At 30.8% G+C, this 25,179-nt stretch overlaps 1 protein-coding gene and 1 long non-coding RNA gene across 2 annotated transcripts in view; one reads left to right on the forward strand and one right to left on the reverse strand.

Annotated features, from left to right (window-relative positions):
- Window positions 1-15,873, reverse strand: part of LOC141455220 (uncharacterized) — a 150,438-nt gene extending 134,565 nt beyond the window's left edge. The window contains exon 1 of the long non-coding RNA XR_012459169.1: window positions 14,288-15,873. This is a non-coding gene — a long non-coding RNA (uncharacterized lncRNA). The remainder of the gene's footprint in view (window positions 1-14,287) is intronic.
- Lnpk (zinc-ribbon metal-binding protein lunapark) lies at window positions 762-13,851 on the forward strand. Its single transcript, XM_074130118.1, has 8 exons — window positions 762-1,217; window positions 1,742-1,783; window positions 1,876-2,063; window positions 3,219-3,411; window positions 5,082-5,265; window positions 5,913-6,071; window positions 6,924-7,091; window positions 8,022-13,851. Exons 1-8 carry the CDS (start codon window positions 1,191-1,193, stop codon window positions 8,306-8,308), a joined length of 1,248 nt encoding a protein of 415 aa, XP_073986219.1. The 5' UTR covers window positions 762-1,190; the 3' UTR covers window positions 8,309-13,851.
- Window positions 15,874-25,179: the final 9,306 nt, after the last annotated feature.

Genomic DNA, 25,179 nt, shown 5'->3' on the forward strand with positions numbered 1-25,179 from the left:
TTTTTTCTCTATTTTCACAATAATCTTACTCAGATTCGCGCTCCCCCAAGCAGAATTCGTCACGGCGGTACCGTAATGTTGACTGAGATGTGGTTTTTGAAATGTGGCAAGTATTTCACTTCTAACGGAAAAAGTACTTGTTGGTAGATTGGTTTTTACAGGCAGCGAAGACTAATCCCCCTGTAGGGGCTGTATCAGCATTTTACAATTTCCTAATTGCTTATTATGAACATTTGGATCAACCAGAATTGGTTGCTTATTAATTGGAGAAAGGGTGGGCATTCAAGGCACTGGAGATATATTCTCAATCAAGGATTACTTATTTTATTGGAACAGATTTTATTAGGCATGAGGAAAAGGGATATTCTCTCTTTGAAGTAGAAATTGTTTACATTAAAATACACCAGCCTTTTATTTGAACGAAATACTAAATTCTGAAATTGTGTGGTTATTGTAAAACTTCGATTATATTTTGCTTCTAACATCTTTTATAACTTCAGTTTCAAAGCAACATTGTTCAACTTAATTAATAATATTATCTAACTCGTGTTTATTTATTCCATCATATTTTGAAAGATTAGAATGAGTGAATACAAAATTCAGACATTGAATTTTTTTTTTTTGAACATAAATCATACAATGGTTTATTAATCTGCGTATGTGACTTGTACTAAACAATTATCAGAATAAGAATCTTAAACTTCATACCCCCCTCCAATATTTTATACTTTCTGATTTGATTAGGAAGGTTTCACACTTACTCACTCATATGATTAGCACCGTAGCGTTGTGCTGTGGTTTGCCATTTACTTTCCAATAAAACGGCTTGCTAAAGTTTTCATATGAATCCTAGTGATTAGTTAATAAATTTAATACTTTGATATTTAATCAAACCAAATGTTGATAGTTTAGGGACATTTTTTTTAAATCACGAATTATGTAACATTGTGTGTGTGCGTTTTTGTGATACGTAAGAATTAGACACAACGGAAGATGTTATAAAATTAAGGTGGCAATTTATTAAAATGCTAAATTTATGCAGTTTGAATTCTTAATTGGTAACATGAGAATTAGATTTCTAATAGTGGCTAAGACAGCTTACGGCGACAGTTTTTCTTAGTATTATATGAGTAGCTTATACATATAAATTTTGGTTTTGCTATATCTATTTGGAAAATTTTTCGTTCAAGATGGGAATTATTTTATCGAGATATAGGGTGAGTACTTAGTTTTACCTTATTTATATTTTATGTTTAATAAATTTAGGCTTATATTATTATAACCTTAATCATGAGGAATTCTATATTGTAAAGAGAAAGTGTACATGCCGGTTTATATGGAGAAATTCAGTCAAATATTATTATACGAATAAAGTTTTTAGAAAGTTTAAAACATAAATAAGATACAATAGAAAGCTTCATCACTTGCTTATGAAAATATGGAACTCTTTGCCTTAATTATTTAAGATATTATTAGTTTCTAACGTTGAACATATAAGATATGAACATGGCCTCTTTGTTTTTTGTGATTTTTTTTTGAGGATATGTAAAACAATGTCTTAGACTTTTTCTAATTGCTAAACTTAGTTTTTAAAGTTAAAACCAGAAGCCTCTAATGAGGCTCCTGACGTTTGATAGTGACTGGGGCGGATATGAGATCATGCCTGTTCAAAAATAAATTTGTGGTGCTTGGCCTATCATTATCACACAGTATACTGACTTATTTATTTTTTCTGTTATAGAAAAAGAAAAATGCTGAAGACTTATTAGAAGATATAGAAAAGGTAGGAATAGGAAAAAAATAGAACCGAATTGAAGCATGATTATTGCTTATTATTGATGAATAAACATGATTCTTTTTTATTGAAACTCGCAGGAAATTGAAGATATCGAAAGTAACAAACAATATGCTGTCCAAAGGGAAAAGTACATAGTATGGAGACTGATATTATATTCGTCACTTTTGTATATTACTACAGCAGTCTTATTTTATATTTACTTTTTCCCAGCTTCGTTAAGGGATCAAATGTTTTATATGATTCCTCTGTTAATATTTCCAGTTATGTAAGTGTTTGTTTTATTTAAATATAATTTGTGTTTTGTTTAATATGTTTGTTGAAAGAGAACAAGAAAGAGCTAATTATTGTAAGAGATATTGCATTTCCTACTAAATATTCTTATTTTTCTTTTCTGGACGTTGCGACTCAGTGTTGTAGATCTAGGCTTTTTCTAGTCATTTCTTGGCCGTTTCTAGTCTTCTCCAGTATTTAGTTGGGCATTCGGAGGATAATAATTAGTTTTTGGGGCCTCAGTTTTGGTAATTAATGACGAAATAGTAAGTAAATTTCTTTTTAAATTCTTGATAAATTTCAATCCCTGCTGACACAACAGCACTCAGGTGTAACTATTCGCGGATGATTATATTATTCAACTGGTGGTGGCTATTTCACAAGATACTTCTGGGAGGTACAAGAAGTTTTGTTTTTCTTCGCGTCTTCACTCATCGTTCTGCCTTTGGCTTCTATATTCTTCACAGAAGTCTTCTTAGCCTCCGCTGCCTACACAATGCTTATATCATCCGCATAGTGAAAAGCTGCACGGATTTATGATAGTTTATTACTGAGGACTTAAAAACCTTACTCTCTGGCTATTGGGGGTAAGGCTGTTGAACTAAGGATGTTGCGCCCAATAAGGGGCCTCAAATTTTAAAAAGATCGTCTCAAACCTTTTCTAATCAATTAATAGCACGCTTGTTTTTATATGGTTTTGGATTCTCATCCATTTCATTAAAGGTTGGTTCATCAACGGGGTGCAAAAAAAACATTGACGATAATAAAATCTTATCAAGCACAGTAGACTCGACTGATCTAACTGATGGTTGTTCTTTTGTGTTTACCCGTTGCTCCCAATGGTTTTAAGCTTTCATTAAGATAAAATTTAAGATTTCATTTAATAAGCTCTAAATTAAATCGTACTAGTTCATACTTCAAATTTTATTATGATTAGAATATGTTTATTTTTTTTGGAAGTTCATGTTTTTAAAACGTTTTACAGTTTTTGCTGTAATTACTATAAGAATATAGCAAATGATATAATACCTTGTCATTCTCAGTGAAGGATATTGGCAAATACTTTAGTCACTGGCTACACTAGCATTAGGCAAATAAAGACCATGAAAAACGGTTCTTAATAATAATTTTTTTGTGGTTGATGTTACAGAATTTTATTTGTAAAAAGATGTATAACATGGATATATACAAGGAAGATTTCCAAGAATAAGACTAGATTAACCCAATTAAAGACTAGGAAAAAACAAATATTGGATGATGTAATGAATACGGAAACTTATAAAGTTGCTAAAAAAATTTTAGATAAATATGCGCCAGAACAAGTGAAGAAACCTACAATGCCTGTTAGTAATTTTTTTTATTTATTTAAATTTCCCTGTTAAATGTCGAAAGCTAATTTAACTTTTGCGTTAGTTGTTTGAAGCATGCTACCCTGTTGTAACCTTTTTGAAAGTGTGTGTTGCCATAGTTCTCATAAAAAGATACATACTTTTTTTGAGCTTCCATATTGGAAACGCATATAATTCTTTTTTTAGTTCAACGGATAATTTAGTTTTTTCTTCGTGATTCAAGATTCCTTGACGGGAGTTTTTGAGTCCGAGAAATAGAAGTTCGCAGTGCTTAATTCATTAGGATTACTGAAAGCTTAACTTTCCAATTAAAACAATTCATTCATCGGACAAGTCTTCAAAAAAGAATTTAAAAAAAATCTAGAATTTAGAATCTATCTTCACCGTTTTAGGATAACAGGTCGGAAGTGTAAACATCTTGAACAATTTATTTTCGGCTTTCTTTTGTTCGTCTTTAAAAAGAAACTTAATTTTTAAGGCAACACATATTCTAAAAAGTCATTTTATTTAATTTTTTTCAGTAAAATTAGAAGTCAGAAAAACCTTGAGAGTTTAATTTAATTTTAATTAATTTCTTTTGTCGTATCTCGGTAAATCTTTTTAGAAATGATCCTTCATATTAATATTTGATTATTATTGTGTTTACTTGATTTAGTTTTGCCTGCAGGTTTGATATTCATTAAATGCCACATTGCCCGTCTCTCCTAAATACTTACAATTTACTTTCCCTTTATTTTTGCATGTTTTTTTTAAAAAATTAGATTAGATCTCATAATAACACCTATTTTCTTGAGAGTAAAAAGTTTAAAATGATTAGTTTAATTTTAAATTAAAAAAAAACAATCACTTGAGCATCGAACAAAATAGTTTTTGGGCACCGTTAGGGTGTGCCTTTACTAATCTAACAGCTGGCTGAAATTGAGAAAAATCGTTTAAACTGATTTTAGTTCGTTAACTTACTCTTAATATGTAGACACAATATGGTATTTCAGCGATATGCTGTTTACTGGCTGATTGTGAATATTTCTCAGTATAAACCCACATAATAATAGATTCAAGCCCAAATTTCAGAAATCAAAAATTAAATAATTAAAAATTTAGGAGCTTCTTTTCCATTTCTTCAAAGTTCCAGATCCAAAACCTGAACAACCTGTTGTTCAGATAGATCTTTAGGACCGTTACCCCTCACTCTAAAATCAAAAGAGGTTTTTCCTGTAGCAATTTCAAACAGGCAGATGATATTTTCCTCCACTGTAAGCTTCTTTCTTCGCTTTTCCTGCCGACTTGATTTCCTAAACTGAGATTGCAAGTAACTTAGAGGCCATTGATTTGCAACATAGTTCAGTTAAGGAGCTTGTTTTGGAAACATTTTTCCAGGAAATCAAGGCTAAAATTTTAAATATCCAGAAGTCTTATTAAAAAAAAAAAAGACGGGTCTTCTTTTCTTTGTTTGTAGTATTTAGGCGTTTCAAAGATATTTCTTCTTTCTGGTAGAAGTATTACCCACTTTCAAGAAATTATCTTCTATAGGGGAAAATTATTTTCTTAATAATGATTTTTTTTAAAAAAATATGTATATAATATGTTTTAATATGGATTTAACGAAAACAAAAAGCAAAAAAATAAAATAATTATTGATAAATATATAATCGTTGATAATGCAGGCACCGCCCAATATGAACAGAGGTATTTCCGGAACAACACCTGGCAAGCCAATGGTAGGTGTGGGCAATGTGGCATTGCTAAGCGGAACTAGTGGACCGCAGCCATCGATGATGCGAATAAATGTGCCTCCAATCAGACAAAACGTGGCTCAAATGGGTCCTTATTCGCCATTATATCAACAACGTGAGTTGTTTTTTTTCTAATGTGCTTTTCTATTGTAATCAATTTATATTAAAATATCTTCTTGTTTAAATCCTTGATTTGGAAGGGACTTGATTTCGAAATCCTTGATTTCGCTTTTTGAAATATCCTTACTAAATTATAGACGAAGTAGAAGTAGATTATACTACTGGACACTCTAGTACTTATTTTGAAAGCATTACTGGGTGCTCGGACACGCCAGCGTTATTGTGCGAACTAATCGAAAGAGGATAGTGAAGTCTCTGTGGTTTCATTAGAATAGGAAGTGTCTCGTGTTTTTACATAGTATATTCCACGATCAATAACTGAAAACCATCCCTCAGGATGTTATTGTCCACATTAATCAACTTTCGGGATAGGGCGATTTCGGTATTTTTACAAAGGGCGTGATTTTTTTCATTTATATATATTTTATCCTAAGAAATTTAAAGTGAATGACATTTTCTTGCATCAAAAATTGAACATCTTGTCCACTTAATATCGTCAACTTATTTATAAGCATCGTAAGCTTTGAAGGAACTAGCATGGGGTGGTTCATTTTGTTATAATTGAAAGGCATAATTTGAATAAAACAAAAACAAAAAAAAGATTCAAAATGTTAAATTCAGTTTTATTTTTTTTATTTACAGGTAAATTAATACGACCAGTATTATCAAGAGAACGTACCTACATTGATCGATTGATAGACGTAATTATTGGCGATGGACCCAACAATCGATACGCTCTGATATGTAGGAACTGTTCATGTCACAATGGTATGGCATTAAAAGAGGAATTCGAGTATTTAGGTAATCGATTAATATATTATGGAGAGAGATTATGAAGAATCAAAAAGAATAAAGTTTTTAAAAAATACCATTTCTACTTCATTTCGGATTATGTACTATAGATATGACCGTTTTTTAACTGAAAAAAGAACCGTTAGGAGTTAAAAGTTTAGCACTTACAAATAAATATAAAATGTGTTTGGGAATAACGACTAGATTGAGTTTCTTTGAAAAAAAAAGAGATTTATTTTGACATTAATAATATTCTTAAACATTAATTTTTCGATTCATAATTATTTAAATATTCTTCACTACCTGTAAAAAAAAAGAAACGACACTCACAGTCGATAATTCACTTCACTGTTCACTGTATTACAACCTAACCTGCCTCTTTTCACCTACCCACTCTTCACTCGAAGCTACGAGCATGCGCTTTGAGAAAGACGGTGAAATTTAAATTAAATTTCTCACATATGTAAATAACAAAAATAGATTTAACAGACATGGAAAATTAAAAGATTAGTTTGTAATATTTCTAACGTATAGTTAGTCCTGGGGATTATTAATTTTAATTTACAACGAACTTCACTTTGAAGCTTCTATGCTTTGTTCAAATGCTAATTCACGTAGTATATTACATTTCTTAACCTAGTAATAAAGCTATTAGAATGTCCCATGAAGGCAACTTGTACCTGGTGACTTTTACTGGCAATAGACCACTAAAATTGTGGAAATAGCCTTCCTTAATTACTTAATATTCTAATATAAACTCGACAGGAAGTATGGGAATTAGATAACATGTAGCCTATTTACGTAATTAAAAAAAAAAAAAAAATCGATGATTATTTATTAATACAATATTTTTATAAACAGCTTTCCGATGTGTATATTGTGGATTTCCAAATCCTTCATTAAAGCCACGTACAGCGAAACGAACTCTTCAATTGGATTATATAACAACAAGTGCGCACGGTGATACTTCACAAATGAAAGCGTTGCCGGGCCTAAATCAAAGTTCTGAAAGTGCACAGTCTGTTGAAGGTAATATTTATTTAATTTTTTTTTTTTAACTAGGTAAAGAGTTTTGTGTAGATATGTAACATAATTGAATTTATCGATATTGTTTATAACCTACCAACCTACTAGTGATTTATAATGGGCGCAATCGATTATTAGGTAATTTTTAAGTGATTGAATGACATAATTTGTATATTTGTTATCATTAGACAAGAGTTCTAAGTCGTATGAGTTTCTTCAAAGGAACTTTTTTTTCTCTCTGTTTAAAGTTGTCTTGTGAAATCCTTGCATGAGTGATTACTTACAACACATATCACTCAATTAAACTAAATACAAAGTGACATTGTATTGGATAGTTGCATTAAAAAGTTGAACTTGAGACATTTTTGAAGCATAATTCTCATCAACATAATTTTTTTTTTGTTTTTGTTTCGGGACTAGGGGCATGAATCAAGTAAAAAGAAAGAATTAGCAAACGGGTGTTGGTTACATATCGCAGATCAATTATTGACAATCGGACGTCGATGACGAAGCTTATATATGTCCTGAAAATTTATAAGTCAGTGTTGTAACCTAAAATGTAAAAAAAAAAGGGAGGTTATGCATCATCCCGACGATTCTCAGGGTCAGGATGCTGGCGTGCGCGCTAGATTTAGAAGTGAGAGCAATTTGCCGTCAAATTAATATCAGTATTTAAAATAAAGACGATTGAAAATAAGAAAGTATATTTAGTAAAAAATGTAATCAAAATGTAATACAGTTGTGGTTTATCTCTTAAATTGTTAATGTTAGCTCGATTTTCGCTATTTAGTGACAAATGTTTACTGAGTTCTGCTACTTTAGGGTACTGCAGTAGTTTTTTATTTAAGGAGAAAATTTTTGTGAGTGTTCACCCTAATTGATTTCTTTACAAACACTAATATTTAAAAAAATATATATATTTTTAATTTCCAGAAAGTGATCAATCCGGCGTAGTTATAACGGAAGTTTCGGATTCCTCACAAACTTGCATTAATGAAGAATTCACGGAAAGAAAAGAAGAAGCGGAAGTCTTGGATTCCACACAGACGGACATTACCGAAGGAGGTATTATACAGAGAAAAGCTACAAGCACTAGTATTGATTCTGATGGTGATGATGTTAAGGTAAAAGATTCTACAATCAGTACAACAACAGCAACAAATCAGGGAAACCAAGTTAAAGATGTGGAAAAATTAGAAGAAACGAAGAAAACTCAATAATAGGGCAACATTTTGCGTAATAATAATAAAAAGAAGCTATTAAAGTTAAAATAATAAAAAAAATAGTACTATCGTAATATCTTTGGGCTAGATAACATAAAGTTGAATTTAAAAGGAAAAAAAATTGTACTTGCAGGTCACCTTGTTTGACTTCATTATCTGTTTAGGCTTTTCGAATAACCAGATATTTTTCGCATTTATAATTCTCTATAAGAGTCTTCCGTTAAACATAGAGGGTGTGATAGAACTTAAATTTTTATTTGATTTCACTGTGTTTTGATAATATTTTTCATTACCTGGCTAAATAGAGATTTTCATTTAGTTGAAAATGTGTTTAAGTCAGCAAGGGATTTAATTATTTGAATTTTCTTATTGATTCAATCATTGAATTGAAGGGCATGTTTCTATTATGAATTAGAATTAAGTTTTTTCTCCAGGAATTTCTGCAACAGTTCGAGAAATGTCTAGAGCGTCTTGGAAAGATGGTATCCTTTCAAATGTAGTAAGGAAAAGTACCTTTCATGGTTTTTCTTTGCAGCTAGTCGAAAACCACTGGAAATGGTACATTGTTATTATTGTTTAGTGAAATAAACAAGCGTTTAAATAAAAAAATAATCCAAAGTAAGTGACCTGGAAAGTATGTGTAGGTTCATGATGTTCTATTTTTAGAATTTTTTTTTCCTCCCAGATTTGTAATAGCAGTGCAGATATTACTTGTGAAAAATGATCTACTACAGTACCTTTTCTTTGGCAAACGTTACAACCTTTCCTTGAATATGGAATGTCTTCATTGACGTAGAGTTCCAACTCTAGCATTTTCTTCTGTTGTATAAGTTTTGACAAGGGATCCTTAATCGCAGTAGAGTAGATTCTTATAAATTCATGTATGAGAAGAATGTTCTTCCTCTCGGAATGGCCTAAAAGAAAATTTTCCATATCCGAAGAGGTTATTTCGTCATCTAAATGACCTTTCAAGCTCTGATGAACTTCACAGCCAAATTCATGAAGATTCCATGTGAATGGAATTGGCCAGTCGCGATGGTCGTGCAGAACTTGAGAGATTTGTTGATTATAAAAATTTATCACATCACCCTTCTTATTATTAATAATAAAAATAAAACAGAAAAAGTAATATTAATAATAATTGACCGGCCTGCTTAGTGGTGAAGGCATTGGCCAAAGAAATTCTGTCTATATTTCCTAGTTTTTAAACTTACTTATTTAGTTTCTTTAATTATTTTTAATTATAAATTTGTTATACGCTTATAAGCTCTCCGCGGACTACACAGATTTTTTAAAATATACTGTATTACTTACTTAATGTTTAGGCCTCTGCTAAATCATACCTATTAACAGTTCTAAAGCTTAAGCTACGGCTGTACACACATTCCCCTTACACTTTCCCTTTGATAGTGTATTGAATCTTAGGCAGTCGCTCTAACAAAAAAAATGCTTATGTAAAACATGCAATAACGATATTTTCAAACAATTAACTAAACTCAACTAAGTATAATAACACGAAACATTCTTCTTTTGAGGTTTTTTTTTCCTATTAATAACGTAATTAACTTTTCTTGGGGTTTTCCAAATAGTTTTCCACAATTTCACAAAATAGTTGACACGGTTGTTAACTATCTCATACACAAAAAAGTACTGACTTGAGAAATATAATGCTTTACTTTAGATATAAAGTTCAGCTTTTAGCTAAATTCTTTCAAATCATTATTATTTTTAAGTTTAATTTAAATTTTCTTGTCTTTACATTAAAAAAAAAAAAAAATCCTTATCAAACTGCCTCTTCACAACGAAGCAAACCACTTTCGGACTATAATCGAAGCTAGTTGTAACCTGATCATCCACCTCCCCAAAATATCGATTGGACTCTAATGAAGGATCGTTTGTTAAACTCGTACAGGAGAAGATGTTAAGAGTTGAAACTTCAGTTTTACTTTGGCATTCCTCAGTTCAAATGTGTGCAGACAGATGAAAATTTTAGGTTATAATCACACAAATTAAATAAAATTCGGATAGACAAAACTACTTACCAAAATTTTTTCATAAAAACCCTTGTATGTATAAGTGCGGCATACGAATTTAAGCATAACTCAAAATTTGTACAGAAAATTCTATGCTAAAGCAGCGGTGATTCACTTAGATTTCATCCTTTCAAAAATTAATACATTAAAAAGAAAATTTGTAATTACAATCATCAATACAATCATTGTTTGGAGAGGATTCTGATATTGAATAAGCAATCATTGAAAAATTGTCCTAAATAAATTATTTTATGATTTAAGTTACATAGCAATAAATGGACGAAAAATCTTATCTTTCAGATTTATCCCTTATTTCTTCACTGAGAATTTGAAATTAAAAATGTTTTTCGTCTAAATTTCACTTTAATAATAGTATTTTTGGTAACTTTATTAGCTTTTGCGATGTTTTTTTTTTAAATGATATAAAATTATTTGTTAGATAAAAGACTTTTATTTAACAAATTAAAATGTCATATATCAATAAAACTTTTCCTGAAAGACCAAATGTTAGTAACACTATCTTACCTAGTCAAGTAATGCTGCCTCAATATATTTGTCTCGAGGAGTTTATTATACGTCTTTAAATTCTTTTTATTTATTTTTTTACTGCCTTTTGATGCTGTTTACATGATCTGTGGAATGTGAATATTTACTTAACTTGGCGACTTGTTACCTCAACCTAGCAAACCTAAAACACATCATTCTTGTAAGAGCGTAAAGAGATTACCAAGACTGCGATCTAATCTAAGACCTAAAAGCGAATCGATATTGCGAATCGATGTAATCGTTTGTCAAAAACGCAGCTCTTATGGTTTGTCCTGAATAATCTATTTATTTATTTATTTATTTTTCTTTCGCTTAAGAAAAATGTTCTGGTTTTTATTTTTCGTATTGAGTTTTTACCAAAATTCATTATTTGATGCGCCCCAACCTCCCAATAAACTTTTTTAGAAAATGGTTTGTTATTATACGTGAATAAGAAAAGAACATATTTGCTCCAAAACGATAAATCACTGGAAGCCATCGAAACTAATTGTTACTTGGGAAGAGAATCGATAACCGGTAAATCGCTTACTTTACAGATTCGATTTTTTTTTAATTCACTTTTTTTTTGGTTATCAAAAATGACTCTTAAAGATTTTCATAAAGTTTTGTCAAGATGTTTCTATAAAGAGCACTACTAGAAGAACTGGGTAGGTACTTTGCCAACCAAAGTGTCATTTCCACAAATGTGCGGTCCCATTACTTAAGACTATATTACATGCCTTACTAAAATGATGATTTTAAAGAAATGGTCCTCAGCCGTAAATACAATTCTTTGTAAAGATTTTTCGCAATTTTTTTTAGCTTTTCTTATGTCCATTTTATTTGTACTGAATCGGAAGATTTTGATCCTTAGTTTGCAATTCGTCACCAATAAACTATTTGTTTTAGGTTATGTCTTAAAAGTAAATTGTCAGCTGATTTTGCCTAGCAGTGGATAAGATCAGCTGTGTGGATTTTGCGTTTCCTCCTTCCTTTACTTTTTATATGGCAAAATCTATTTCGAGATAAAAAAAAAAAAGAACATATAATTTAACGTAGTGCCCAATCTAAAAACATAAAAAAGAGATTTTGGACTTATGAATGAACGGATACCAGTTTCTCTGCTTGCTATTTCGACGTTAAAAACTCCTTTAATTATTCTAGTAATTATTATTTTTTAAAAAAATATATTTTTTCTTTAAAAATATCACTTATTTATATTTATTTAAAATATAAAAATATGCACAAAATATTTATTAAATTTAAATAAGAAATTTTTACAAGAAGTTATTAAGTTATAAAATTTTTATTGTTAATTAGTACTTAAATTAGCAATAGTGAAATGACTAAATATCGATCATCTCATCGATGTATTTTTCTTAAGTTTTTGTTTCTCTCCATCAGACTTATCATTGCTGAATCTCAAAAGTTTACGTCATTCAAATAATATCAATGATGTCATTCCTCACAGACAGGTTTCAAATTTTCATCCATCTTCAGAGATTGAATCACCCAGGTTTATGTTGAGAAATGTGACTTCCGGTAATATATAGCTTCTGGCAGGTCACTCATTGATCAATTTGAATTATACAAGGCAAATAATGTATGTATTATGATTTTTTTAAAGATGGTTTTGTGTAGACGTTTTTTAAAATTTGTAACCATATTTTGCAGGTATTGTTCGGGTTTAAGGCTAGGGCGGATATCTTTTGAATGAATTGGGTTAACAATAATCTTTAGGGTCTTACAGTCTCGTGTTAGATCCCAAAATAATATATTGAGCTTATGGCTTGTATAGTGTTACTCGCAATAATCACACAACACATATCGGGTCTATAAACGATCACTTTAGCAACCTTTAAGGGTTTTACCTGGTTTTTTACGATTACCTTTAGTACTTCATTCCCAATTATTCTTCTTCTAGTATCTATCTTGTACATGGCAAAGCTGTGGTCTCTGGCCCGTAGGTCCTTGGACAACACTGACGGTCCAGTTCCGCTTATTTGGATGTTAATGTTTACATAAATGTTTAAATAAAACCGTATCGTGCAATTAAAACATGTTTGTTTGAATTCTTTACTTCAATTGTTGCAAAAAAAAAAAACCTTATTTATTTGTGAGCATAAATACTTATACTCGTATTTTGTTTGTTTATTCTAACAAAATTTCTTTCATTTAACCTTTCTAAAAAATAGAGATCGAAGCTACATAAATAATAGTCTAACCCTCTAAACATAAACCCTCACGATCTGACGATGGATTGAAGTTTTGAAACACTTATTTATTTATTTTTTTTTAATAAATGAAAGATTTTTAGCTACAAATATTCCCTAAATATCATGTGTTTTTTTTACCTCACATAGTTCATATCCGGTAACCTATTTATTGTATTGCCCCCCCCCCCACGTCTATTATGTTACAAAAATAATTCACGATTAGTGTATTTCCTAATTAATTTATATTAACAATAATTTTATTTAAAATTTACGTTTAAAATATGTTCAGTTTTACCACAATATAGTTCCCCAATCACTGAATTAAAATAGCAATATCTATCTAAAATTAGAAAATTTTATACAAATATTTATTTACAATTTCACCTAAAATGTTCTTTTCTAAAAAATCTAAGTTGTTTTTAAATTTAGCTTAAACTAAATCTGTGCTCTCTAATTTCAAAACAAGCTGATAAAGTAATAAAAAGAAGGTATTAACATTATAATTATACGTTTTTTTTCCCCCCAGCAGAATTATTAAAGGTTATTGCACTGTTATACTTTGTTATTGAGGTGTTGTGTTTATTGTTTTGTTACAATACCATTTATTATTATTTAAATTTTGAATTTCAGAAATCTATTTATCTTAATTAATTTTCTGTATGCTTTATTCTTTTTGTAATTTTGTTGGGCTTTTATTCGTTTATAGCTTGCTTGTTATAAATGAGTTTTGTTAAAACCAAGAACGAAGTTATGAGCACTTTTTTTTTTTAAAAAAAAAGGTTAGTTTTCTCATGTATTATTTATTTATGTGCAATTTATGATAATAAAGAAATTGCATTTATCCAAAAAGGATGAAAAATGCTGTGCTTATATTTAAGGATAATTTTTAATATCATCGCTTCTTCTTCTTTTTTTTTTTTTTTGTTAGAAAATATATTTATATTTGTACGATCGTAATATTGTTACAATCTCGTATTTATAATGGCAGATGTTTAAGAAATAAAATTTTTAAACAGATAATGTGCCTATCTTTTTTGTAAATGGAAAGTTGTTATTAAAAATATTTAATTAAAAAGTTTGTTTTTTTTCTATTACCCCAAGAATTTGTTTGAGAATCATATCTATTCAAATTGATTAATTTTACTTGGAAATCTTGTATAACAACATCAATAACCAAATGGAATATATTGTGATATACTCACGTTATGATGGCAGAAAACACAAGTAAACAGATGACGGTAATCAGTTTCGGCTCTGTGTTAACATCTCGAAAGAATTTCACACATTAATTTGATTGTTAGTGATTATAGTGAGATTTCGTAACTGCTATTAATGGCAATGTTCTAATGATAACAAAAAATAAGATATAAAAGGTTAAAATTTAGTGGTTTTCAAACACGTACAAAATTTAAACCTTTATGGCCCTTTTCATAGCCATGAAAATTCAATTATTTCTTTACCCAATTGTAGAGAATAGTTAGCTCTATAATAATAATAATAATAATTTATTTGTGTAAACATAAGTTTTTACAAATAGAGAAAGATCAGTACAAAATATAACACAAACTGATAATAGCATGGAGACAAATTAAGAAAGTAAAATAAAAATCATCTTTGATTACAAAATAAAAACAAAATCAAGGCTCAAATTAAATAATTTATAAAAACTAAAAAAGACATTATGTTGGAAACAAAAACAAATAGATCAGAAAATCCTAGGTAATAAAAAGAAAAAGGAAATTATAAAATAAACAAAAAGGAATACATAGAATGAATCTAATGAAACAGATCACGGAAAAAAAAAAAATAATAATAATTAGTTTATAAGATCCCTTAGGGACATGGCGTGCAGAAAATATTTATATATATTATTAATTTTATGAATGAGATGGAGATCGCTAAATAGTGAGCTGAGGGAGCATTCATAGTCGCGCAAATAAATAGATCTTAAATGATTTAAGGCTGGGCAAGTAAATAAAATATGGTACAACGATTCTGGCGCTCTGCTACATAAAATACATATATCATTGGCCATAATCGAATAGTACCTACCCGCGATAGAGAACCTTAGTAAGTTATCTGAAGACAACCGAATTTGGCAAATAAATTTAATTTTTTTAAAATTAGATTTAAGTCGGAGATAACTCTCTGGCTCGCCAAGCAAACTCACAGTCCTGTACATTGTATTATACCGAGAATTAAGGGCACGATTGATATCCAGTGAGATACAATGATTTCTCATTCTCATCACCAAGTCAGAAAGATTAAAGTGAACGGAGCACAAATCTTGCTGCAACCATAAGCTATCAGCACCAACCATTATTAACAGTGATCTCAATTGTGAGGCCCAATTGTAATCAATTGATCCCCCTTCCGTTCTAACCGCATTCAAAAAACAAATCCTAGGCAATCTAGAATCAGGCATTTTGAGTAACTTTATCCACCACTTAAGCATTGCCCTAAACAGCATCACTCTCAACCATTCGCATCCAGTTTCCAATCGAACCAAATAATGAGGCGTGTTAACGGGCAAAGACAACATGCTCTTCAAGAAACGCGTTTGACATGCTTCAACCCGTTCATTATAAAGGCAACCCCAAAGCTCGGCACTGTACAGGAATGTTGCTCTTACAATTGCTCTGTACATGGTCATCATGGTGTCCCAACTATCTGCACGAGATCGCAACAAAATAGTACGGACCCTGTTGGTTGCAATGCTTGCTTTTCTTTCAAAATGGGATAATGCATGCAAAAACTTACCTGATGAACTAAATTTGACGCCCAAATAAATGTAATTGTTAGTAATCTCTATTGACATATTTCCATAAAACAACTGACGCTGTTTTGGAATTCTGCCTTTTCCATGAAAAATAACAACCTTTGTCTTTTCTGAATTAACAGCAAGACCAGTAAATTCACAATAAGAATTGAGAATTCTCAATTTACGTTGGGCATCCAACCAAGATTCCGCCAATATCACTACGTCATCGGCGAACATTAGCATTAGGAGGTCGCAAGTCCTACATATAGGGAGGCCTTCCACTCCTGATTGCCGGAAAAACGCAACAATATCCGAAATAAACAAACTGAACAGAAGTGGTGACATAGATTCTCCTTGTAAAACTCCTTCTGTGATCTCAATCTTACGTGAGTAAGCATTATTGAAATTTATAACAAAACTGGCATTATTATACAATGATTGTAAAATGTTTATAATTTTTACACTAATACCTAAAGAAGAAAGCTTATCCCACAATTTATTGTGACAAACGGAATCAAAGGCACGTTACATATCGACAAATATCCCATAAACTTTTCTCTTATTCTGAATTCGTGCGTTTATTATAGATGACAAAACAAACAAATTGTCAAGACAACTCCGTCCAGCTCTAAATCCTGACTGTTCTTCAGGGATAACTTCATTCTCACTTGCCCAACCTATTAAACGCGTGTTCAGGATATTAGTGAAAATTTTAGCCACAGAACAGGTCAGAGCAATTCCCCTATAGTTTGCGGGATCGCTAGGATTTCCTTTCTTATGAAGCATCCTCAGTTCCACTGCAGACCATTTCCTAGGTACCACCTCATGGGTAAGAATTTGATTAAATAAATTTAAGAGGTAATGCTCCCAAGCAGGAGTTAGGTTAGTATAGAATTCATTTGCGATTAAATCAATACCTGGCGTTTTATTCCTTTTGCAAGATTTTAATGCAGACTGTAGTTCTGTAAGTGTTATTGCCGAATCAAGACACGGGACAAATCCAAGCAATCCTGTTGGTAAACATAACGATCTGGAAGGGTAAAGACTTGTAAGGTAATTTTCAAAGTCATTTACATTAATATTTCCAAAACGATTTTTTGAAGATAAATTTCTAACAATAGACCAGAATTGTTTAGGATTTTTGATATTAGCTATTGCTGATTGTAAAGAGAGCTGATAATTCAATTTACTAGACTTTAACAAGGCCCTGTATGCTTTCCGACAAGCTATATAACTGCTCACTTCATTCACGCCAAAATTGCTCTTTTTTAATTTCCTATGACAAAGTTTCAGTTGCTTTTTAGCCGCTCTACAATCATAATTAAACCACACATTCTCTTTAAATTTCCTCTGCCAAATAGTGACTTTCTTGACCATTCCAGAATTACTCGCGGCCACCGAAATAACACTGTACAGATTATCAAGAAGATCATCTACTTTATAGCTATTAAAATAAATAAGTGGAGAAGAAGCTAAATAAAACTGGTAGTTATCTAAGAAGTTATCGTTCCAAATAAACTTATTCTGCGCAAGCATATTGTTAAAGTAACGGTTAACAGAACTAGACGAGGGAATTCCACCTTTTATTTTGAGAAGGCAACCCGAATGGTCAGAAACGCCAAGAATAGCGAGTACCTCAAAATCAACAACATCGCTCAAGCCCTGTCCATTCACACATACCAAATCGATTACCGAGTTACCTATATTAGACAGGTAAGTAAATTTCCCAGGCGAGTCAGAGAGGCTACGACCATTACATACAATATATCCATTACTCTCTAAAACGTTTATTAACTTCCTTCCTTTAGAATCAACAACTCTATCTAAGGAACACCTAACATTATGCAAGCAGGAGCCCTCAAATACATCCTCGTCCCACTCATTTAGATCTCCTATCCGGCAATTAAAATCGCCCATTATAATAGTTTTTGTAATATAAGCGCATGTATTTTCAATTTGCATCAACAACTCTGAAACATGCTCAATGCAGCTGTTAATATTACAAGAAGGTTTAAAATATATTAAACACACTACATAAGACTCAGTCAGTAAATCTATGGACACAATTAAACAGTAACTAAATTTAAATAATACTTTAAAAGTGAAATTATTCTTAATACATAGAGCCAGCCCTCCACTAGGCCTTCCTTTTACACTTTCCTTAATGGCATTACTATAAACAAAACTAAAATTTTTCAAAAAGTCGGGAACATGAAAAGTGTTATCAACAAGCCATGTCTCACTAAGACCAATTACATCAAAATTATTGAACATCTCTTTTTGGGAAGCATCAAAATTATATAAATTTTTAATACCACAAACATTCCACGAAAAAAACTGAAAATTATTAAATAAGGAATCAGATTGAAGCGCAACAAAAGAATCATTAACTAATTTGTTATTAGAAAAATTATAAACCCTAGAAGAAGCCTGGTTGAAACAACTGCTGGTAGCCGGCAATGACAGGTCTGATTGCTATTCTGGGCTTGAAACCACTTTTCTTCTCGATCGTGTACTTGGCCCAGCATCCTTGGGAGTTTTGGTTAACCATTTCATTAAGGCGTCGTCACCTTTGACCGTGTTTACTGACTTTTCCTCTTCTTTCTTCAGTTTACCTCTAGTTTTCCTTACCTCCACATTCTTTTTTTTAGCCGATCGTTTACCTTGCTCCGTATTGGGGACTTCCACATCATCCGTAGATGAGCTCTCGCAAGCAGCTGCTCCAACGGTAAGTTTCGGCTGCCCCTTTTTCTGAAGCTCCTCCAGCGTAAAGATTTTACCACCAACAAACAGCTTATCACGCCGTAAATGACATCTCAAACCAGATGCTATAGCATCTATTTTATACGGTAACAGCCGCTTCCTAGTGTCCCTCACCTCAGGGGGATAGTCATCCGAAAGGCTAATTCTAGTACCAGAGAGTTTCCTAGATGCTCTGAGAATTTCTCTTTTACGAGAAAAACTAGTTAGTTTAATAAGAATTGGACGGTTTCGCAATGGGTCATATGTACCAAGCCGTTGAAGCCAATTAATTTCCATCTTGGTAATACCAATCTCTAATTTATTACAAATAATGTCTAGCACCAAACTTTCAAGATTTTCATACATCTCCGCAGGTGTTTCTCCAACATGATATAAAATAATATTGTTTTTACGATTAACATTCGAAGATTTTGTTTTTTGCTCTAATAAACTCAGCCTCTCTTCCATTTTCTTCAGTTTTTCTTCAAATCCATCAATTCTCGTATTTTGAGATAAAAGCAATTTATTCACGTTTTCTAGCAACTCTGACTTAGAATTATCTATTTTCTTTTCTAAATCAATGAACCTCTTATCCATATCCTCCAATTTAGACATTATTGCTTCAAAAGCTGATTTCGTAGAATCTGCAGTATCCGGCATAATCAGAAATAAATTTAAAGGGCTTCAATTACTTTTGTGTACAAATAATAAATAAAAACAAACTTGTCAACAATCTTACAGACTAATCCCTTTCAGCTGACAAGTAGATAAGACGTTAATGACGTATAGACCTCCCACCACTACACTTACATATAATGCTCATACAGACATACCTGAACAAGTCTCTGCTAATCAGTTCAAACAATTAAGTTTTTAACTAATTTATCCTAATTGGCTCGATAAAATTTCTTCAAAATTTCACAATAGGATTAACAGTATATAAACCATAATCATGCAAAAATGCAGCACAAACCACGACTTACAACCTTATAAAAAAACAAATTTTATAGAGACACAAAGTGCACACTACAAAGTACCGACCTTAGTTAGCTCTATAACTGGTGTAAATAGCGATGTTTTAGTAATAACAGGAAATGTGATATAGAATGTTAAAATTTAGTGGTTTTCAAAAACACGTTCATAGTTCGAAACCTTTATGGCCCTTTTCACAGCCCTGATAATGTAATCATTTCTTTACCTAATTGTAGAGAGTAGTTAGCTTTATAACTGGTATAAATAGCAATGTTCTAATGGTAACAGGAAATGAGATATAGAAGGTTAGAATTTTGTGGTTTTCAATTTGCTTCAAATTTCAAACCTTTATGGCCCTTTTCATAGCCATGATAATTCAATAAATTCTTTACAAAATTGTAGAGAATAGTTAGCTCTATAACTGGTATAAATAGCGATGTTTTAGTGATAACAGGAAATGAGATATAGAAGGTTAAAATTTAGTGGTTTTCAAACACGTTCAAACTTCAAACCTTTATGGCCCTTTTCACAGCCATGATAATTCAATAATTTCTTACCCTAATTGTAAAGAAAAGTTAGCTTTATTACTGGTATAAATAGCAACGTTTTAATGGTAACAGGAAATGAGATATAGAAGGTTAAAATTTAGTGGTTTTCAATTTGCTTCAAACTTCAAACCTTAATGGCCCTTTTCACAGCCATGATAATTCAATGATTTCTTTCCCTAATTGTAAAGAAACGTTAGCTTTATTACTGATATAAATAGCAATGTTTTAGTGATAACAGGAAATGAGAGATAGAAGGTTAAAATTTAGTGATTTTCAAACACGTTCAAACTTCAAACCTTTATGGCCCTTTTCACAGCCATGATAATTCAATTATTTTTTTCCCTAATTGTAAAGAAAAGTTAGCTTTATTACTGATATAAATAGCAATGTTCTAATGGTAACAGGAAATGAGATATAGAAGGTTAAAATTTAGTGGTTTTCAATTTGCTTCAAATTTCAAACCTTTATGGCCCTTTTCATGGCCATGATAATTCAATAAATTCTTTACAAAATTGTAGAGAATAGTTAGCTCTATAACTGGTATAAATAGCGATGTTTTAGTGATAACCAGAAATGAGATATAGAAGGATAAATTTTAGTGGTTTTCAAGCACGTTCAATATTTAAACCTTAATGGCCCTTTTCACAGCCATGATAATTCAATAAATTCTTTACCCAATTGTAGAGAATAGTTAGCTCTATAACTGGTATAAATAGCGATGTTTTAGTGATAACAGGAAATGAGATATAGAAGGATAAAATTTAGTGGTTTTCAAACACGTTGAACTTCAAACCTATATGCCCCTTTTCATAGCAATGATAATTCAATAAATTCTTTACCCAATTTTAGAGAATACTTAGCTCTATGACAGGTATAAATAGCGATGTTTTAGTGATAACAGGAAATGAGATATAGAAGGTTAACATTTAGTGATTTTCAAACGCGTTCAAACTTCAAACCTTTATGGCCCTTTTCACAGCCATGATAATTCAAAGATTTCTTTCCCTAATTGTCAAGAAAAGTTAGCTTTATTACTGATATAAATAGCAATGTTCTAATGGTAACAGGAAATGAAAGAGAGAAGGTTAAAATTTAGTGATTTTCAAACGCGTTCAAACTTCAAACCTTTATGGCCCTTTTCACAGCCATGATAATTCAATGATTTCTTTACCCAATAATAGAGAATAGTTAGCTCTATGACTGGTATAAATAGCGATGTTTTAGTGATAACGGGAAATGAAATATAGAAGGTTAAAATTTAATGATTTTCAAACGCGTTCAAACTTCAAACCTTTATGGCCCTTTTCACAGCCATGATAATTCAATTATTTTTTTCCCTAATTGTAAAGAAAAGTTAGCTTTATTACTGATATAAATAGCAATGTTCTAATGGTAACAGGAAATGAGATATAGAAGGTTAAAATTTAGTGGTTTTCAATTTGCTTCAAATTTCAAACCTTTATGACCCTTTTTATGGCCATGATAATTCAATAAATTCAATACAAAATTGTAGAGAATAGTTAGCTCTATAACTGGTATAAATAGCGATGTTTTAGTGATAACAGGAAATGAGAGATAGAAGGTTAAAATTTAATGATTTTCAAACGCGTTCAAACTTCAAACCTTTACGGCCCTTTTCACAGCCATGATAATTCAAAGATTTCTTTCCCTAATTGTCAAGAAAAGTTAGCTTTATTACTGATATAAATAGCGATGTTTTAGTGATAACAGGAAATGAGATATAGAAGGATAAAATTTAGTGGTTTTCAAACACGTTCAAAATTTAAACCTTAATGGCCCTTTTCACAGCCCTGAAAGTTCAATCATTTCTTTACCTAATTGTAGAGAATAGTTAGCTCTATGACAGGTATAAATAGCGATGTTTTAGTGATAACAGGAAATGAGATATAGAAGGTTAAAATTTAGTGATTTTCAATTTGCTTCAAATTTCAAACCTTTATGGCCCTTTTCATAGCCATGATAATTAAAATATTTTTTTCCCTAATTGTAAAGAAAAGTTAGCTTTATTACTGATATAAATAGCAATGTTCTAATGGTAACAGGAAATGAGATATAGAAGGTTAAAATTTAGTGGTTTTCAAACGCGTTCCAACTTCAAACCTTTATGGCCCTTTTCACAGCCATGATAATTCAATTATTTTTTTCCCTAATTGTAAAGAAAAGTTAGCTTTATTACTGGTATAAATAGCAATGTTCTAATGGTAACAGGAAATGAGATATAGAAGGTTAAAATTTAGTGTTTTTTAATTTGCTTCAAATTTCAAACCTTAATGGCCCTTTTCACAGCCACGATAATTCAAAAAAATCTTTACCCAATTGTAGAGAATAGTTAGCTCTATGACAGGTATAAATAGCGATGTTTTAGTGATAACAGGAAATGAGATATAGAAGGTTAAAATTTAGTGATTTTCAAACGCATTCAAACTTCAAACCTTTAGGGCCCTTTTCACACCCATGATAATTAAAATATTTTTTCCCCTAATTGTAAAGAAAAGTTAGCTTTATTACTGGTATAAATAGCAATGTTCTAATGGTAACAGGAAATTAGATATAGAAGGTTAAAATTTAGTGGTTTTCAATTTGCTTCAAACTTCAAACCTTTATGGCCCTTTTCATAGCCATGATAATTCAATCTTTTCTTTTCCTAATTGTAGAGAATAGTTTGCTCTATAACTGGTATAAATAGCGATGTTTTAGTGATAACTGGAAATGAGATAAAGAAGGTTAAAATTTAGTGGTTTTCAAATACGTTCAAAATTTAAACCATAATGGCCCTTTTCACAGCCATGGTAATTCAATAAAATCTTTACCTAATTGTAGAGAATAGTTAGCTCTATGATAGGTATAAATAGCGATGTTTTATTGATAACAGGAAATGAGATATAGAAGGTTAAAATTTAGTTGTTTTCAATTTGCTTCAAATTTCAAACCTTTATGCCCCTTTTCATAGCCATGATAATTCAATCTTTTCTTTACCCAATTGTAGAGAATAGTTAGCTCTATAACTGGTATAAATAGCGATGTTTTAGTGATAACAGGAAATGAGATGTAGAAGGTTAAAATTTAGTGATTTTCAAACGCGTTCAAACTTCAAACCTTTATGGCCCTTTTCACAGCCATGATAATTCAATTATTTTTTCCCTAATTGTAAAGAAAAGTTAGCTTTATTACTGGTATAAATAGCAATGTTCTAATGGTAACAGGAAATGAGATATAGAAGTTTAAAATTTAGTGGTTTTCAATTTCCTTCATATTTCAACCCTTTATAGCCCTTTTCATAGCCATGATAATTCAATAAATTCTTTACAAAATTGTAGAGAATAGTTAGCTCTATAACTGGTATAAATAGCGATGTTTTAGTGATAACCGGAAATGAGATATACAAGGTTAAAATTTAGTTGTTTTCAATTTGCTTCAAATTTCAAACCTTTATGGCCCTTTTCGTAGCCATGATAATTCAATATTTTTTTTATTCAATTGTAGAGAATAGTTAGCTCTACGACAGGTATAAATAGCGATGTTTTAGTGATAACAGGAAATGAGATATAGAAGGTTAAAATTTAGTTGTTTTCAATTTGCTTCAAATTTCAAACCTTTATGGCCCTTTTCATAGCCATGATAATTCAATTATTTTTTTCCCTAATTGTAAAGAAAAGTTAATTTTATTACTGGTATAAATAGCAATGTTCTAATGGTAACAGGAAATGAGATATAGAAGGTTAAAATTTTGTGGTTTTCAATTTGCTTCAAATTTCAACCCTTTATAGCCCTTTTCATAGCTATGATATTTCAATAAATTCTTTACAAAATTGTAGAGAATAGTTAGCTCTATAACTGGTATAAATAGCGATGTTTTAGTGGTAACAGGAAATGAGATATACAAGGTTAAAATTTAGTTGTTTTCAATTTGCTTCAAATTTCAAACCTTTATGGCCCTTTTCACAGCCATGATAATTAAAATATTTTTTCCCCTAATTGTAAAGAAAAGTTAGCTTTATTACTGGTATAAATAGCAATGTTCTAATGGTAACAGGAAATGAGATATAGAAGGTTAAAATTTAGTTGTTTTCAATTTGCTTCAAATTTCAAACCTTTATGCCCCTTTTCATAGCCATGATAATTCAATCTTTTCTTTACCCAATTGTAGAGAATAGTTAGCTCTATAACTGGTATAAATAGCGATGTTTTAGTGATAACAGGAAATGAGATACAGAAGGTTAAAATTTAGTAGTTTTCTATTTGCTTCAAATTTCAAACCTTTATAGCCCTTTTCATAGCCATGATAATTCAATAAATTCTTTACAAAAATGTAGAGAATAGTTAGCTCTATAACTGGTATAAATAGCGATGTTTTAGTGATAACAGGAAATGAGATGTAGAAGGTTAAAATTTAGTGATTTTCAAACGCGTTCAAACTTCAAACCTTTATAGCCCTTTTCACAGCCATGATAATTCAATAAAATCTTTACCCAATTGTAGAGAATAGTTAGCTCTATGACAGGTATAAATAGCGATGTTTTAGTGATAACAGGAAATGAGATATAGAAGGTTAAAATTTAGTGATTTTCAATTTGCTTCAAATTTCAAACCTTTATGGCCCTTTTCATAGCCATGATAATTAAAATATTTTTTCCCCTAATTGTAAAGAAAAGTTAGCTTTATTACTGGTATAAATAGCAATGTTCTAATGGTAACAGGAAATTAGATATAGAAGGTTAAAATTTAGTGGTTTTCAATTTGATTCATATTTCAACCCTTTATAGCCCTTTTCATACTCATGATAATTCAATAAATTCTTTACAAAATTGTAGAGAATAGCTAGCTCTATAACTGGTATAAATAGCGATGTTTTAGTGATAACAGGAAATGAGATATAGAAGGATAAAATTTAGTGGTTTTCAAACACGTTCAAAATTTAAACCTTAATGGCCCTTTTCACAGCCATGATAGTTCAATAAATTCTTTACCCAATTGTAGAGAATAGTTCGCTCTATGTTTGGTATAAATAGCGATGTTTTAGTGATAACAGGAAATGAGATATAGAAGGTTA

Source organism: Rhodnius prolixus, unplaced genomic scaffold (assembly GCF_049639745.1).
Source record: "Rhodnius prolixus isolate KJV_2025 unplaced genomic scaffold, Rpr scaffold_33, whole genome shotgun sequence".
NCBI lineage: Eukaryota > Metazoa > Arthropoda > Insecta > Hemiptera > Reduviidae > Rhodnius > Rhodnius prolixus.